Source organism: Ambystoma mexicanum, chromosome 1p (genome assembly GCF_040938575.1).
Source record: "Ambystoma mexicanum isolate Mex_15411 chromosome 1p, UKY_AmexF1_1, whole genome shotgun sequence".
In the NCBI taxonomy this organism is placed as follows: Eukaryota; Metazoa; Chordata; class Amphibia; order Caudata; family Ambystomatidae; genus Ambystoma; species Ambystoma mexicanum.
In genome coordinates, this window is record NC_090921.1 from 577,605,248 (window position 1) to 577,622,446 (window position 17,199).

At 45.2% G+C, this 17,199-nt stretch overlaps 1 protein-coding gene across 2 annotated transcripts in view; it reads right to left on the minus strand.

The window, feature by feature from the left end:
• PLEKHJ1 (pleckstrin homology domain containing J1) overlaps positions 1-17,199 on the minus strand; it is a 382,313-nt gene that overhangs the window by 49,608 nt on the left and 315,506 nt on the right. Inside the window, exons 4-7 of one of the 2 annotated variants that reach the window (XM_069649516.1) lie at positions 13,660-13,750; positions 13,161-13,224; positions 12,134-12,195; positions 9,606-10,485 (exon numbers count right to left, since the gene is read on the minus strand). In XM_069649516.1, coding sequence (XP_069505617.1) covers positions 10,350-10,485; positions 12,134-12,195; positions 13,161-13,224; positions 13,660-13,750 — 353 coding nt within the window. In that variant the 3' untranslated portion in view covers positions 9,606-10,349. Of the gene's footprint in view, positions 1-9,605; positions 10,486-12,133; positions 12,196-13,160; positions 13,225-13,659; positions 13,751-17,199 lie in introns of those variants that run through there. The other variant, XM_069649517.1, reaches the window with a different exon arrangement.

Here is a 17,199-nt window from a genome sequence, read left to right on the forward strand (position 1 = left end):
TTCTCACCTCCTGAAATCAATTACACGATTACTGACAAGGAACTTCTGGCTATCAAGTCTGCCTTTAAGGCTTGGCGGCATTATCTGCTGGGGGCCCGACACACCGTTACTGTGATTACGGATCACCGAAACCTGCAATATTTGAAGACCGCAAAAGCCCAATCCTCTAGACAACTCCGTTGGGCATTATTCTTTGCCGAGTTTGACTTCATAATTACCTATCGACCTGGTACAAAGAACGGTAAAGCCGATGCCCTTTCTCGGATGGGAGTGGAAGAACACTTGGTCAACCCTAAACCTGAACCAATCATTCCCGAACAAAGAATTCTGGGTGTAATCGCCACAGAATCCATAGAGGAAGTTAAGGATAAAGCCAGGCAACTTGTAACTCCAGCAGACATACAGAATTGGCATCTGCAGGGAAAGGACTTTGCAGTAAAGGACAACTTATTGTATTTCCAAGAACGATTATACCTACCCAGCACAGATTTACAGAAAAAAGTAATCTCTTGTTATCACGACTCTTTAATGGAAGGTCATCCCGGTATAGCCAAGACCTCAGAAAAGATCAAGCGCTACTTCTGGTGGCCGTCTTGGAAAAAAGATATCAGAGACTTTATAATGTCCTGTGGAGTATGCGCCCAAAACAAGAGTCAAAAGGAAAGACCAGCAGGCCTCTTACGCCCTATTGACATCCCACCTCGCCCTTGGCATACGCTTTCTATGGACTTCATCACCGATCTACCTCCATGCTCTGGATACAATACGATTCTAGTAATCGTGGACTTATTCTCCAAGATGGCGCATTTCATTCCGCTCAAAGGCTTGCCAACAGCAGCAACTCTGGCCCGAGAATTTCTCGAAAACATCGTCCGACTGCACGGTTTTCCTTCGGTTCTAATTTCGGATCGAGGTAGTCAATTTATTTCTCATTTTTGGCGAAGTTGCTGTCGGTCGGCTCAAATTGATGTGAGACTATCGACCAGTCACCACCCTCAGACCGACGGACAAACCGAGAGGACCAATCAAACTCTGGAACAGTATTTACGCTGCATGCTGCAACAAACTGAAAAAACTTGGAAAGATATCCTTTGGAGGCAGTCACCCTCGAACCTCGGAGTTGGATCCCCTCCAAGATCTTGAAACACCAGCAGTAGACTACCTGCATTCTACAATCACCCAAGCCTTTAAGGAAGCCGTTTCTCACCTTCAAAGGGCTAAAGAACAATACAAGAAAGGAGCAGATCAACATCGGAAGGAAGCCCCTCACTATCAAGTAGGGGATCAAGTCTGGTTATCCACCAAATATCTATCTCTAAAAGGGCCACGCACATTCAACCCAAGATACCTTGGTCCCTATTCCATCACTACCATAGTAAACCCAGTAGCGGTCAAGTTGGACTTGCCCCCGCACATGAAGATACATCCGGTCTTCCACGTCTCTCTATTAAAACCCGTGCAACCTCAAACCCGACTAAGCAAATCTCCAAAACCTATCCTAGTGGATGGAGAACTCGAGTTTGAAGTCAAAAGCATTCTGGACTCCAAGATCTCCAAATCTAAACTATTCTACCTAATTGACTGGAAAGGCTACGGCCCCCAAGAGAGATCCTGGGAACCTGCTGAATATGTCCACGCTCCTCGCCTAATCAAAAGATTTCACCGAACATTTCCTGACAAGCCAAAACCCCCGGAGAAGCCCGGTTTGGGAGGGGCCTTGAGGGGGGGTACTGTCATGATCTCTGCTTCCAAAAGGTCAGGGTTTTCCCAACTCCCTTGGAAGCAGATCCATAACCCAGGTTCCGAGTGCCAACCAGTCCCAATTGGGACCTTTTGGACCCAGTCCTGGCGCCAGTGGCACCAGGCTCATAAATATGCCCAGTCCCAGCGCTGGAAGCGCCGGGCTCATAATGCTTGGGTGGACTTACCTCCAGCAGACCATGCTGCTTACTTGCCTGCCAGTTGAGCCTCTGATCCTCTTCTGTTTGGAACTACTTTTCCTGTTGGGTGGGGCTGGAGCCACTCCCTAGATTCAGAACACTGGAACTCTTCTGGAAGGCAGGAACTCTTTTCTTACCAGGAACTCTTTTCTTACTTAGGCGTGGCTGTGGAAGGAGACACCTAAGCACTACAGGAGGCTATTTAAACCACACCTGGTGGATGAATCTTGCTTTGCGTTATTCTGCAACCTCTGCAGCAGAACGCTCATCGTGTCTTCTGCATCCGGTCCTGGGCCTAAGGAAAAAGGCTTACCATCCTGAATCCAGTCTTCAGCAACACCTATAAAGACAAGAAAGAACAGGTTAGCATTCCGGCATCTGAAAGGCAAAGGCTTACCATCCTGAATCCAGTCTTCAGCAACACCTATAAAGACAAGAAAGAACAGGTTAGCATTCCGGCATCTGAAAGGCAAAAGTTTACCAACTCTTCGCACGCTCCGGAGGCCTTCGGCGCTGCATCCCGCATCTGAAAGACAAAACAAGGTGCGTTTAAAGACATTGGGGAACTTTAATACTCACGTGCCATTACTCCTTTCCACATCTAATCCAGTGGGTATTCCGGCACCCTGCAGCCGCTCCGAACTCGTACCTGCAAAATAAAAAGACGGTTAGAGCGCATAGTGAAGCAGCCAACAAGCGCTTACTTACGTGCTTCCAGGCGCTTCTATTCACCACACGGGCTCCATCTTCAACTCACTTCAGCCCGTCATCCGCCATCGCCGGAACCCTGCAAAACAAGAGACATCATTACTAAAGACTTTAAAGACATTTGAATGACTCGAAACTTACCGTTCGTGCAGTAAACGACGGACAGCAGTCCTCTGAAGTCAAGAGGCCTGCGCTACCTATCCAGTGAAGAAACTGGTTACAGCACCCTGCCCCGAGGCAGATGGAGAGCTCGGCATTCACTTACCTAAGGTGAGAGCGTTAACCTTTGGGGGTCTACAGGAGAGGAGGAAAGAGATAGGGACACCCCAATAACCCCAGTTCATTAACCCCATATTTTCTATCTGCAGACATCTTACTCTACACGTCAGGCATACAGTGCACAGAGGTCCAGCCCAAAGAGCCAACCGGGTGCTACACATCACCTTTGAAGATACGGTAGTCGCCCAGTCAAGACCGGCGCCTCTGCGAGAATCAGGTGAGCGTTACAGTCGTAAATGGCTCCTGGAAGGAACTTCCCCAAGGAGGGGGATGCTCCTGGACTCCCAGGAGAGACAAAGGGGTGGAGCCAAGCGACCATCTGCTGTTAAGAATGAACAATGAACAATTTTCAGAGACTCATAACATGTGATTCAAAGCGGTGAAACATATACAAAGGACATATCTGTTACTCTAATTTTTGGCTGCACATTTTAAGAGGTGGTAGAACTGTGTAACTTATTCTGGACATGAATGATATGTGGTTTTATGGGAAATATATTAATACTAGAATTGTGAAAATTTACACACACATCCCTATGTTAAACGAACACATTTGTGGAAATGTGCATAATGTTTGGAAATTGTGTTCATAGCAAAAATGACCAAATTCTGTAGAAAGTTGAAACAAGATTCCACAGCTGGGGGATTTTGAGGAACAGATGCTACATAAAATATGGAATCTTTGTGCGTGATTTGTGTAGAGGTGACCAATGTAGAAATATGTATTTAATATAAAATCCGATTTTGAGACCAGTGGCTAAAAGGAGGTTTCTAAGGACTGTAAAGCAAACCATAAAATGTGACATCATACGGCCTTGATCCAATCACTCAAATGCAAGGCGGAGATGAAGTTTTGATCCAATCCCAGTGCACAAGGGCAAGCTTAGCTAAGCCGGCCCATACACCCTTTTTGTGATGTCATTTGAAAGGATAAATAGAGAAAGCTGAGAACACATAGGGACTAACTGATCCACTCACTTTCCTGATTCCGGCGAAGCACTCTGATCCAGCATTCTACATCCAGCCTTAACATCCTTCCAGATCCAAATGCCAAGACTCTTGCCAGCAATAGAGAATTATTGATTTTCAGCATGGCCTAATTCTCAAACTTATTCTCCCCATCCAGTGAAGCGTTGTGGGGGGTTGGGGGGAGAGGCCTTTTGAACTAGTATCCTGAAACTCTCCGGCTTGCTACCACAGGGCTTGCCTGACGAACTCGCCATCCAGCTGATTGAACTACCCACAAACTACCCACAAACAAGAAGGGCAGATCCTGTACAAAATCCGGTGACCGGCCTAGCTGATCCAGTCCCGCGCCTGATGTGCTGTCCTTCCTAGACCAGACCCAATCCAATGACCAGAACTGACGGTCCCATTTAATTACAAAGTACTGTAAGTGTTAATAGGAAGAACAGTGACCCATATTATATTTGCATTGTCTTATCCCAATCTCAACCCATCCCGTTTTAAAATTCAGAATCATAGTATTGTCAGAACCTTTCTAGCACTGATTTTCTCTCATTTGTTTTATAAAATCATAAGTCATTAGTGATTTTGAGTAACTAAAAGGAATCCCAGAAAGAAATTTGAGTATCCACCACATGAAGGGTTACGCCAGACACGTAACTGTGGAGATTCATGTGTGGCATTCTCTTTTTCATAGTCATAATATAGTGTAATCAAACCCATCTGTCTTTTCAAAGTGCATTTCTGCTTTCCATTCTTGCGCCTATTTTGCAAAAATGACTCACTAAAATCTCTAACTCCCTCAGTTATGATAGAAACGCAATTTCAACTCCTACTTTTACCTAACATCCTTAGCTATTCATAGAACCCAAAACCACAGTGCAAAACAGATTGGCCCGCTAGAGCAAATATCGCTCAAGGAAAAGTTTGCAGCGAATTGAAATTCTGAGAAATTTTACACGTGTCAAATAGCTTTAATTTATTTCCCACTTGGACTTTGAAATTTCAAATATGTTCTTCCAACTAAATCATTGCTTGTGATTGTTTGCAACTGTTCAAAGTGGCTCCCATAGGAATTTATAACAATACAAGTACTTTTGACCACATTTGGTGTTTTTGCTCAGTTAATTTCAAAGCCAATTTCCTGACAGCTGAAAAGTCAATTCCATTTTTCTCTTGTATTTGGAGGGGAAAGGTGGGAGGGCTATTCTGTTTGATTCTTGCTATTCCTGAATACCTGCTCTCTCCTCACATCTATTTAATTGCCTACTAGGGGGTTGAGGGGTGTTGCAGGGGGGAACCCCTAACCATAGTGCCATCTGTTCCAAACCAATCCAAAAGTATTCTTTTCTGTGCTGCATTTGTTTTTATGTTCAGTACTTGATTCCTAGTGTATTAAAGACATTATTCTGTGTTCTATCACCCCATTGGTGATGATTGTTACCTATAAAAATATATTGTGATTAAATTCTAAATACATAAATATTTACCTTTGCAAACTAGCCCGAATCCTGGTTCAGTGTGACCGGGGGTGGGGGGGTGGTCTCAGGAGGGAGAAGGGTGTTATATGAGTGGTATATCATTCAGAATATTGAACCTATAGATAAAAGTAAATAAGGGTTTCATTTGCGCATTACATGCTGGGCGGGACTTGGGTGTGTGCCGGGTTGAAATCACTTACAGCATCTTACTCTCAACCTCATACCATACCAGCCCCCCACCCCCTCACACAAGCTTATACTAGGCACCTGCCTTCATGAAACATGCTGCACACAATTGAACACTCACTCACTAATGACATATTCTTAACCCTACCACTGCCTCTTAGCACCCTATGAATCTGCCTAGAGCAACCCACACAGGGAACAAGATATGGCCTGCCAAACATCTACTCCTAACAAGCATTGGCAATGCCAACCATTTTGGCTTTTGTGCAGGCATGGGAAAGGCACTTACTTGCTAGGCACAGCCGTAGTGGTATTAACTGGCCATTGATGGTAGCAGGTGCAAAATGGTGCGGGAACCTGAGTATCTAATAGCAGTGCCTGGCAAATGCCTATATATATATATATATATATATATATATATATATATATATATATATATATATATATATATACACAAGCCAAAACGATTGGCTTTGCCACTGCTTGTTTTAGCTGGACTTCAGTGAAGGGCCTGCATAATGCTTATAAATCGAGCGGTTGAAGGCAGATCACGCATTACATTTTTATTACACCAGTAGCATGTTTACAACTCCCAATAACTCCCAGAAGACTGCTTTGAATAATGCTGGCAGGCACTTAAGAGTGCAAAGTTTGATGGTAAGGTTCGAAGAAAGTGAGCTCAAGGAGTAACTATGAGGAGGTGTTTTGGGTAGGGAGGAGCAGGAAATGGGTGGAAATGGTCAAAGGGATAAGCATGGCCATGGGCCGTCCGTGGGTGGGCAAATAACCAAACGACATCTATAGGCTGTGTGTCCCTCCTCATTTGCCATTCATCCCCATCTGTACTTTAATGTATTCACGGCACCTAATAACCCACACTAATAAAAAGGTGATGATAAACACACCATCACAGGCAAATGGCCCCTGTATATTTGAACAACAAAACCCAGAGAAAACGAGCACACAGAACCCACCCTCAGCTGCATGCAAGCAACGTGAACATTCAGCCTGCCATGTACAGCCAATGCAATAGCAACCTTTGCTCTGCTCCCATTAACCCACCAAAAACCTGAAACATTCAAATGGCAGACGTCGCCCTATAGCACCCAGTAACATGACACATACCAACAGTTGCATTTTTCCAGTCCTTCTTTCAGCTGCTTGTTGGTGCCTGTGAAGAACTCTCTCTGCCGGAGCGTTTGCACCAGCACCAGTTTACATACTGGTAAGGCAATCCTGTTCTCACAGCGCAGGACAGAAAGTGCTTCTGAACTGTGTAGAGCTCGAATTCAGCTACCAGAGATCTGATCAGTGTCTTCAACCGTCTAGGCCTTACATTCAAGGTCAGAATAATTGACCACATACACTAGAGGTTTCCTCATTCAAAAGCCTGATATCGCTCCCGTTCATATGTGAAACAATATGAGGCTCAGCAGCCCTTGCCAGCATCTTGTGGGGAAGTGATTGTCAGGGGGGTTGCTGGTTCCAGGGAGAGGTTGGGGCGAGATTAGGGTCAGGAAGGGAGGTGCACACTGTACTGAACTAGAGCCAGACCGACATCAATGCAGAGAAACAGTGTTGAGGGTGAGAATAGGATTTCATGACTTTACTGCCAAGGGCTTGCAAGGCCGTGCCATGGAATGCAATGTCCTCGATTTCGACTCAGCTGTGGGGACGTTCTCTTCAACACTAAGGTGGACTTAGTTGGTGAGACAGGGACCAAAATGCTGCACTTCTTGTCCTAGAGGAATCTGGCCTGGACCGTCTGCCGATCAGCGCTTTGTACACAAATCAAGTTTCATGCAAATCTAATGAAGGTTTTTTTCCCCCTCACACCCATGCGATTTGAAGGTGACTTTAAGATTGTAAAGCATTTTTCTGCCATCCTGATGTATACTCATAACAATGAGAAGATTCTTTATGAATGTGCTAGAAAATGAGGCAAAAAACTATAGACGTGAAAGACACACATTGCAGAGCATTCTGTATTCTTAGGAGGCAATAACAGAAATGCCAATGTTGAAAGAGAGACTCCTGCACAATGAGATGATGCACAACCATTGAAGGCAACATTTCCTGAACAAAAAGGCAGATAAATACCCGAAAATGATTTCCACAATAGTTCAGACTTTCTAGGACCATAACGAATGAAGGAAAAAAAGGAAAGCGTGGCAGTTGTTTTATTGAAACTTCACATGTTAGTCGAAGCACTGATAACACACCATTACCTGGGGTTCCACTTCAGCGCTTCATTGTTGTATCGTTTATTCTTTCTATTTGGGTCGTTCAGTCAAGTATTCTTCAAACAGGACAAGGTTTTGGTGTGAGGAGCTAGTGATCATGCAAAAGCAGCCATTGTGTTATCATGCACTCTCCGGGGGTATGGCTGCCATAGCCGCTTGGAAAAGAGGAATCCTACCCCAGATTGTTGAAGCTGCAGCCCACTAGAGTACGCCGCTAGGTGTGCATTAGCTAGTGTATGGTTGAAGCTGCAGGAACACCAATCCGAGGTTTCGCTGCTGCAGACCATTGAGTGTACAGTCCATGAAAGCAGTGCTGCGAGGGGCCACAAGGGTCAGCAACATTAGATCTCCTCATCATTTATCCCAAGTGTACCAACCCTCTAGCGTGTTCCATCAGCTTGGAGGTTGGATTTGCCGCATAGGAATGGCTACTGGTGTGACCATCCCACCTACAAGGTCTGGAGGGTCTGCTAACAACCTTTGTTTGGGGGCTGACTTGGTATCTACGGTGAAAAGGTCCACAGTAGGACAGTGTCTGCTGCCATTTGGGAGCTGTTTAAGGCATTTGGCTCATGGTTTGCGATCTTGGCCTGGATTTGCACTGGCTGCAAGGCTCTTTTGTAATCTGGATCTTGTCTTTCTTTGCTGTTGACATATCAGGTCTACAGACTGTTTTATGATACATGTTAGTTATGTTTTGCCCTTTATTACTATTGTCCATGTGACCCATCTGTGTGGGTGGTGGAGAGAGTCTGCTATGGTGTACTTAGTGGGTAGAGCTGGCACTATTCCTCTGGGCCCGAGATAAACCACTTTTGGGTTAGCCTGCTCTTGGCTTAACAGGATCTGTGAGGAGTGGTGCAGAGAGGCAGACATTTGGGAAGTTGGTGGTATTGCAGACTCGATCTCCAGCCACCTTCAGACTGTCCATTGTTCCGAGTTACACATCCATGCACAGTCCTATATAGGTCTAGGAGAGGACCTTGGTGCAAATACCCTGGCAGGAAACACCTGCTGTTCAGATTAACAAAATGAAGGAACCGGCCCTGAGGGTTAGGTTGATGAACGCAGGGTCAATTGTGCATAGTGCCACGACACAGCTTTTCTGGATGTCCCAGTCTGGTCTTTTTCACAAAAATCTGGCTATCCGCAGGGTTTGACTCTCCACTGGCAGACCTCATACCTGATGGGTTGTCGGTGTTGCATACCTTCAAAGAAGGTAGAAACATGAGGGTGGGCCTGTGGTTGTATTCCAATCAGCCCTTTTCTGCTCCATCTACTCTGGGTATAGGGTTGGCTCTTTTGAGTACATGTGTGTGCCACGAAAGAGAATGAAGTTTCGTACTTTATCCACCCTGGTGCACATCTTCCCCGGACAAGTGATTGTATTGCATATTTATCAGTTGATCAACCTAATGCTGCTACCAGTCCCTGCTTGACTGTGCTTACTTCAACAGATAGGCAGATGATGCCACCATCGATTTTTGTCTTGTCATTATGGCCAAACTTTGGGCCTGGTTCACACAAGTGTTTTATAATGGTGCGATCCCATAGGAAAATGCTCTGTGAATCGGGCCCTTTTTGTATTAACTGTCTGCATGAACTAGAGTACCTGCTATTTAGCTGCCCGTCACTCAGACCGGAACAGGGGTACCAGACTTTGTTGACCCCACGAGTAAGGCCCTCAAGAAGGCAGTGGCTCGGGCCTCTTTTAGAAGGTTTGCCCTTCACAGACATCCAAAAAAGAACTGCTTTGCCCACAACACGTTAACTTCACGACTGAATAAACAAAAAAATACCAATTCAAATTATTAAAACAGTTTAATCAGTACTGAAATTCTAGAACCATAGGGGGCATTTTTAGAAAACAGTAAATAGGTAATTTTTGTTCTCAAGCTGTCTCGTCCATGACTAACGATGGATGAGATGTACCAAATGTGAGGAAGAAAATAAGAGAGTGATATTCAGCAGCTAGATTCCAGAGTTCATCTGTTGCACGTTTTTATAAACTGGAAGACACCGATGAGAGAGAAGGTAGCATGGATGGAGCTGACACAATACTTCGGACTGAACATCTGGAGTGTTTCAAAATCTATGGACTGGGCCCCCACACCCAATCCCAGCTTCTTACAAGACACTGGTCATTTATTTACATATGGCTGTATTTAAGAAAATAAAAAAAAGTGTTCACTTTAAAAAAAAAATAGTAGTGCATTAAAAACACATAAAACGATCATTATTCTGCTTCTGGGGAATTCTGTACTGAATCTGGAAATTAACCGGGGAGAGACGGTACATGGTTTAGCAGCAGCACTAGCTTAGAGGGCTCCTTTCTCTGAACCAACTCGACTGCATTTCAGCACATTGTGAAAGGAGGAAGTGAAACTAACGCAGATCGCCAGCATCCTTTCGTTATTGCAAACCTCGTGCAGATTGAGAATCTCCTGGTCTAAGCTGAACAAATAGTAACGTCCTGGTGTTAAAAGTGTTACCTTTCAATTGTTTTGGAGTTGCCTTCCTGCCATATCCTTGCGGAGTACCGTTTTTTACTGAGGCCCATGGATTAGGAGTTGAGTATCTGCAGGGTACTTGCACTGGGGTCTTGTTATGGCAATGCTGAATACCGCAGGATCGCAACAAGGGAGTTTGCAGGATCGCCAGGCTGCTAGAAGCGCACAGTAACTATATTCACAAGAAAAAAAAACCAGATTTGACACTCAACATGCAAATAAGTGGAAGTTAGAATTTGCACTCGTGCTATTTTCAAGGGATAGTTATATTCAGAGTTGTTAAGAGTGTCATTGCCAGCCAGTCATGTTTATTGACATTATTCTGCGAGTATGCTGAAATGCCTATATATTATGCCAACATATCAGCCTCCCTCTGGTTGGCAAGGTTTGAGGTGGTGCGGCTGCAGGGTTCCACGGTTAGCATTGTGCTTTCCTGTGCGTGCAGGTGGGGGCGGAGAGGGGGTGGAGGGGAGAGGAGTCCCGTGCCTGGATGTCGTCTGCCAGCTTACTTGGTAGATGGGGAAATCGGAGAGGGCGGGTGGTGTGCGCCCATGTGTGGAGAGTATGCATAGTGAGGGGGCTCAAACTGTTAATGATTATTACACAATGTGAGTGAAGTATTTTCGCCTTTCACCACTCGGGCTCCATTTAATGGCTGGTAATTACCCTTTCACCTAGTTACAGTCCCACTGTGACCATCACAACCCATGCTGTTGAGGGTCACCTTGTGGGATAAGAGGAGGCATGCTGCAGGGCTTGGTGGAAATGCTTAAGAGAAGTAGGAGCTAACTAAATGTGTTAGCACTTTAAAAAGACTTATGCATGCCCACCTCCCAATTAGAAGAAGGTGGTATAGATTTTACAGGCTGAGGGATAGGGATTGTTGGGAGGTAGAATCTTCCTAGATCCTAAGACAATGGTTAAAAATTAAAAAATAATGCTAAAAACAAATACTTAAATAGAAGGAACACAATGTGAATGCTACAATTTAAAATAACGCCTGCAGTTTCCGCCAGGGGACTTGGATAATATGGTTGCTATTGGGAGGGGGCAGAAACATGATTAAAAGTATCCCCTTTCACAGAAAGGAGATGGAGTAGGTACATGCCACCCCCACCTAGCACTCACTGGCAAATATGGTCCACTGGCTGCCTGCTAAGAGACTGGCACCTGCATACTAAAGAAGTCGATTTCCCCATTGCCCCTTTGAATCAACTGTTTCTGAACCGCAACTAAATTCTAGTGAGCATCTGCTAGCCTACGGTCATCTCTCCCATGTGTGTGTCCAACACTTACCTACTGCCCCACATTAAATAACACAGGTCTCGCAGTAGTACTTAGCCTACACCAAGTTCCTGCCATTAGGATTCAGGGCAATGAGTTTAGCTATTTGTACAGTCAAGCCCCCCCTTTAGCCTCTTTAAGGATTGCGCCACAGCCATGTATACTCACAAATGGAGTGCTAATGTGGCTCATGTTCAGCTCTTCCTTGCAGGAGGCAATCCGCTTGTGAAGTGTACTGGCTTTGGAGCAATAGGCAAGCATGGCGCAATTGTCTGCAGTTCTGCCACCACAACTCTACAGTGTGACTGCGGTCTTTAAACTATTGTGACTGCATTTTAAGACTAACGAAGACCATACAGACAGGAGAGCAGACCCAAGCATAAATCACCCATGCCTGCCTGAAGTTAAGTCAATAAGTCCATGTTCATACGGCTTTCAGGCCGAAAGGGGGGCAGTACACTGGCTCATGGTGAGGTCCTGCCTGATATGGCCAGGGAAGTCCGTTCACATTACTGGGGCAGTGAATGAGCATTTACAGCTTTTTAGTTCCCAGCTGAAAGCGAGTGTCTTCTGAGATCCCATACTGCTCCAAAGGGTCCTGCAGACAAGAGGTGAGAAGAAAAAAACAACTGAGAGATAGCTTGCACATGCTTCTGGAATGTCTAGGTTACATTATCATTTCACTACACTCTGCAAGTGTTCAGTGTTTAGGCCCTTCAGCTTGTTATTAAGAGATGAACCCACTTGACCCACCACCCTCTCATCCAACTTCTCAAGTCTCCATACCAGAGGCGTCGCTACGGGAGGGGGGCTATAGCCCTGTGTCTTTTGGCTGTAGCCCTGGATAGAAGCTCAGGGGCTACAACCAAAAGGCTAGCCAGCCCAGAGTCCAGACAGTCCCGACATTAGCACAGCCCTGGATCATTTCCAGACCTAGCAACACCCTTGTTCCATACTAGTGGCTGTGCTTGTCCTTTCTCGAAGACTGAGCCTCCCCTGGGCCTGCACTAGTTCTCTTACCTACCTACATAAAATGTTAACTTTAATACCCAATGAGTAACAATATAATTCACATCTTCAGTGACTCAGTGTTGCTCAAAATGGAGACATTGGCAACGAAGTCTTGCAAAGATCAACAAGTGGGGCACAGGGGATTCAATTCAATAACCTTCATGCAATATCTGATGCCTCACCATACGTCTGGCAGGTGATAGCACTTTGCTGGAGGCATTTCCATATATCCCATAACCTCGGGTCAAACAAAAGCATGGCCTGTACTCTAGGAAGAGATACACATTCTGCCGAGGGCTGTCTCTTGTCCAGATCTTCTTTATAACGTGACCAATATTGGCCTGGTTACAAGCCTTCCCATTTTCTGAAACATCAGTACAGGGAAACACGATTTAAGCAGAATCATACAATTTGAGGACGTGGGATAAGGACCACAATGGACAATTTAGCCACTGATTTTATCTCCATGAAGTTGCTAGTATATTCCCTCCAGCAGCTGCTCAAACTCTCTAGCATTGCCCTTGGAAGATTATTAGGTGTTCTCAATCTTACCTTCCCAGTCATCCTCTGAATTTCGTTCCGATAGAACATTAAGCTCTTCCTCATGAATTCATAACTTCAAATCAAAAGAATTATAAAAACATAAATTAAACAACAAAAACAGATGGAACAACAAAGTTCATTAATATTGCACATAGATTTAAACGACTGCCCAATACATCACTGTCAACCCAAGTACTGTTGTGGGGTAACGAGTGACAAGATTCCCAGTTCACATTTGCACATAAATATTAAAGCCCCATTTAATAAACATACACTTCCAGTCTATGCTTTTCTTCTCCAATAAAGTTTGGCTGGATTTCATAATTATCTGGAAAGCCTTGTAAATTGGAACAATGTTTTGTCACTGATATAAAAGACAGGTCATTGAAATAACTAAACCCATTGATTCCCATCTACGGTCTTCTGCCCCAAGCCTGCCCTCAGCACCTTAACCCTGCCCTCTTTTTCTCTCCCTACAGACTAAACCTAAAAAACGTTCTGGACCTACCTGGCATGGTTGAGGGCTTCGATCCACTCTCCACACTGTTGTTTACTGCTACATTCAAAAGTATATTTTCTCTCTGGCTCCTCTGTGAAGTCTAATAATTTGAACACAAAAAGCAGATTCTTTAAAAATTGCATGGACAGTTCTCCTTTTGGTCTTTCCATACAACGAATGAATTATCTTCCCCAAAAAACTTTTATTTGCAATTAAGTTTTTATTGGCATTTTGTTCAAACATATTGTGAAAGGAAATCAAACAAATAAAAGAAATTTCCTTCCCTGGTCTTGGTTGTTCCAGTCGATTTCCTCAGATTGTTCTCGCACATTCCCTTTCCTCCCTTAGCGCTCAATGGAGCCCCGCTTCTCTTCTCATAAGCCTCGAGTCGTCCTCACTCCTTCCCTATCCCTGTTGGACCACACCCTCCTACTCCTTTGTTGGTTTGCGGACGCCTCCGCTTCCCAGGTAGGGGCGAAGTTTCAGATTACTCACACTAGTTTCATTCTCCTTAGGCACCATGCATTTTTTGAGTCCTTCATAAGGAAGAGCATCACTAGGTCCCAGTCCATAAGGAATCTCTGGTGGTCTCCCCGGAGAGGGTATGATACCCATTCCATGGCCACCAAGTACCATATCTTCCCTACCCATTTGTGTTCCGAAGGCGCTTCCTTCGATTTCCACTTGCAGGCTACTAGCAAGATCCCAGCCATCACCAGAATCATGTAGACTTTGCGTTGTGCTCTTGTGGGCAGGTTTTCCAGGTCCCTTCCCAGGGCAATTATGAACAAGCCAAGGTTGCCCTTCTCCTCTGCGCCTGATATTTATTTCACTGCTTCTTGAATCATTAGCCAAAACTGTTGGACTTTCGGGCATTGCCACCATATGTGCCTCAAGTTCCCTTCCTCCCCACATTCCCTCCAACAGAGCTTGGATGTTGATCGGTAGAATGTAGACAGTTTATTGGGGGTTATATGCCACTGGTACATCATCTTTATCAGATTTCCTGTATCTGTATTGACTGTGTGAGTTTGGGGATGTTTGTCCATAGTCCTGTCCATAGCTCGTTGGTTGTTTGCTCTGTTTCCCTGTCCCAGTTGGCCATGAAGCGTCTTTCCCTTGTTTCTTTCCCTTCTTTAATTAAGCCGTACATTGTCCCCACTATGTATTTATCCCCTGCATTGGTGGTGACAAACTTTTCAAATGGGGTCAGGGCTCTTGTTGCTGCCTCTTACTATGGGGTCCTGAAGCCAATGTCTCAGTTGGGCGTAGTGGAACCGTTCCCCTTCTCCCACTCCAAAGTCTATCTTGAACTGGGGGGGGAAGGTTTTTATCTCCCCTCCCTCGACCATGTCCCGTATCTTCTGGCATCCGCCTTCCTGCCATTTGCCAAATCCGTTTCCGGACATCGCTGGCGTGAATTGTGGGTTCCTGAAAATCAGAGTGAGAGGTGACGAGAAGGTGGTGAGCTTGGACCGCTTTACCACCACGTCCCATGAATTCCCTACCAGAGTTCCGATTTTGCTGCAATACATATTGCAGGGTCTATCTCCCCTGGGTATTCATAGGACCTCCCTAAGGTGCTCCCCCACCACTGCCCTGTCCATTTTTCTCCACTTTATTTCACGGTCGTCCCTTGACCAGTCCCGGACGACTGATCTGTGCTGCGTAATAGTAGGCTTTAAGGTCAGGTTCCCCCATGCCCCCTTGTTCCTAGCTAACAACATCACCTTATTTGAGATTCTTTTTTTTTTGCGATCCCAGATGAAGGCCCTTGTGAGTTTGCGAATAGCCCGAAAGTACGACATGGGGATTCTTATGGGAAGGGCCTTGAATACGTATAGCAGTTTCAGTAGGAGAACCATTGTCACAACATCGATTCTGCCCATCCAGGAGAGTGTTCGAGGACCCAAGTTGTGTAATATATCCCTGTTGAGCACCAGTAAGGGGGGGGGGGGGGGGTAGTCCGCTATGAATAGTTGGCCCATAGTTTTAGTGAGATGGATTCCAAAGCATTTTATATTCCATGAGTATAGAAAGCTGGATTTCAGCTCCCTCTCTTTTTACGGCGGCTTGGTCAAGTTTAGTATTTCGAATTTGTTTCCGTTTATCTTTAGGCCTGAGACCTCACCGAAATGGGCTTGCACTATCTATTCTGGCATCAGCCTGTCAGATAGCACAGCGAGTAGAGCGCTTGCTTTGACATCCGTGCAGAGCCTGCCGAAGCAGGTTTGAATCCCGGCAGGTCCAAACTCAGCCTTTCATCCTTCCGAGATCGATAAATGAGCACTACACACGTGGGTAATAATAAGCAGCGCTCAGATGCCTGAGAGTTGTATCGCTATATAAATGCTAAATTATTATTATTATTGCATGGAGGGATTTCCCTGGGTTGGTTATTGATAACAGCATGTGGTCGGCGAAAGCTGCCACCTTGTGTTCCCTACCTCAAAGGAGACCCTCTCTATTTCCTTCGTTTCTTATTTTGCTCAAGAGTGGCTCTAGATGGATGGTTTAGGTGTATAGGAGTGGGGATAGGGGGCATCCCTGTTTTGTTCCTCTCGTTACTGCCACTGGGTCGGACAGGTCTCCGTTTATTAACAGGCGTAGGGAGGGGTTGCAGTAGTTGGCGGCTATTTTGGCTATAAAGGCCTCCCCAAAAACCATTTTGTTCATGGTGTGGAATAGGAATTGCCACTCAACCCTGTCGGAGGCTTTTTCAGCATCTAGTGCGACCATTAGGGTCGGTGTGTGTGTGTGTGTGTGTGTTTTGACGACCTAGGTGAGGGGCCAGGCCTTCCTTGAATAGTTTCTAAAAGTCTGTTGTGAATCCGTCTGGGCCCGGGGCTCTATTGGTTGGGAGTGACACGATGGCTCTGCAGACCTAGTTTATAGTAATTTCTTTCTCTAGGTCTGCCCTCTCTTGGTCTGATATTTTTGGTAAGCTACAGTTTTCCAGGTATTCTAGCTGGTTCTGCATCTTTGGGTCGTCTGATTTGTATAGGTTTGCATAGTCATTTGTGAATTCCCTCCTGATGGACGCTTGTTGTGAGCCTACTTCCCCCTCGAGTATACTGATCTTAAAGATGGTCCTATCCTTCTCTTTCCTCAGCATCCTTTCCAAGAGCCCGTCTGCTGTGTTTGCTTTCATATAGTATTTCTGTCTAAGATGCATTAGGGAACGCTCTACTCTACTTGTTTGTATGATTTCAAGTTGGCCCCTTATTGCCTTATACTCCCTTCTTATTTTCCCTGTCGTCGCCGATGCCATCTTAAGCATAACTACCTTCAGTTTGGCTTCTAGGTCCTCCTCTAGGAGTCTGCGCTCTGTCCCTCTGGGCCGCTATCGCTATTATTTTTCCCTGTATTGTGGCCTTAAATGCATCCCATATCTTGAGTGGGCTTACTGCCTAACTTTTTCGTTAGTTTGGAAGAGTTTCTCTATGCCCTGCCTTAATTCCCCTTTCAGGGTCTCGTCTTTGAAGACGTGTGCTGGGTATTTCCATCTCCATAGCCCCAATGTGTTTAATGTCTTTTTAATTTTCAGTG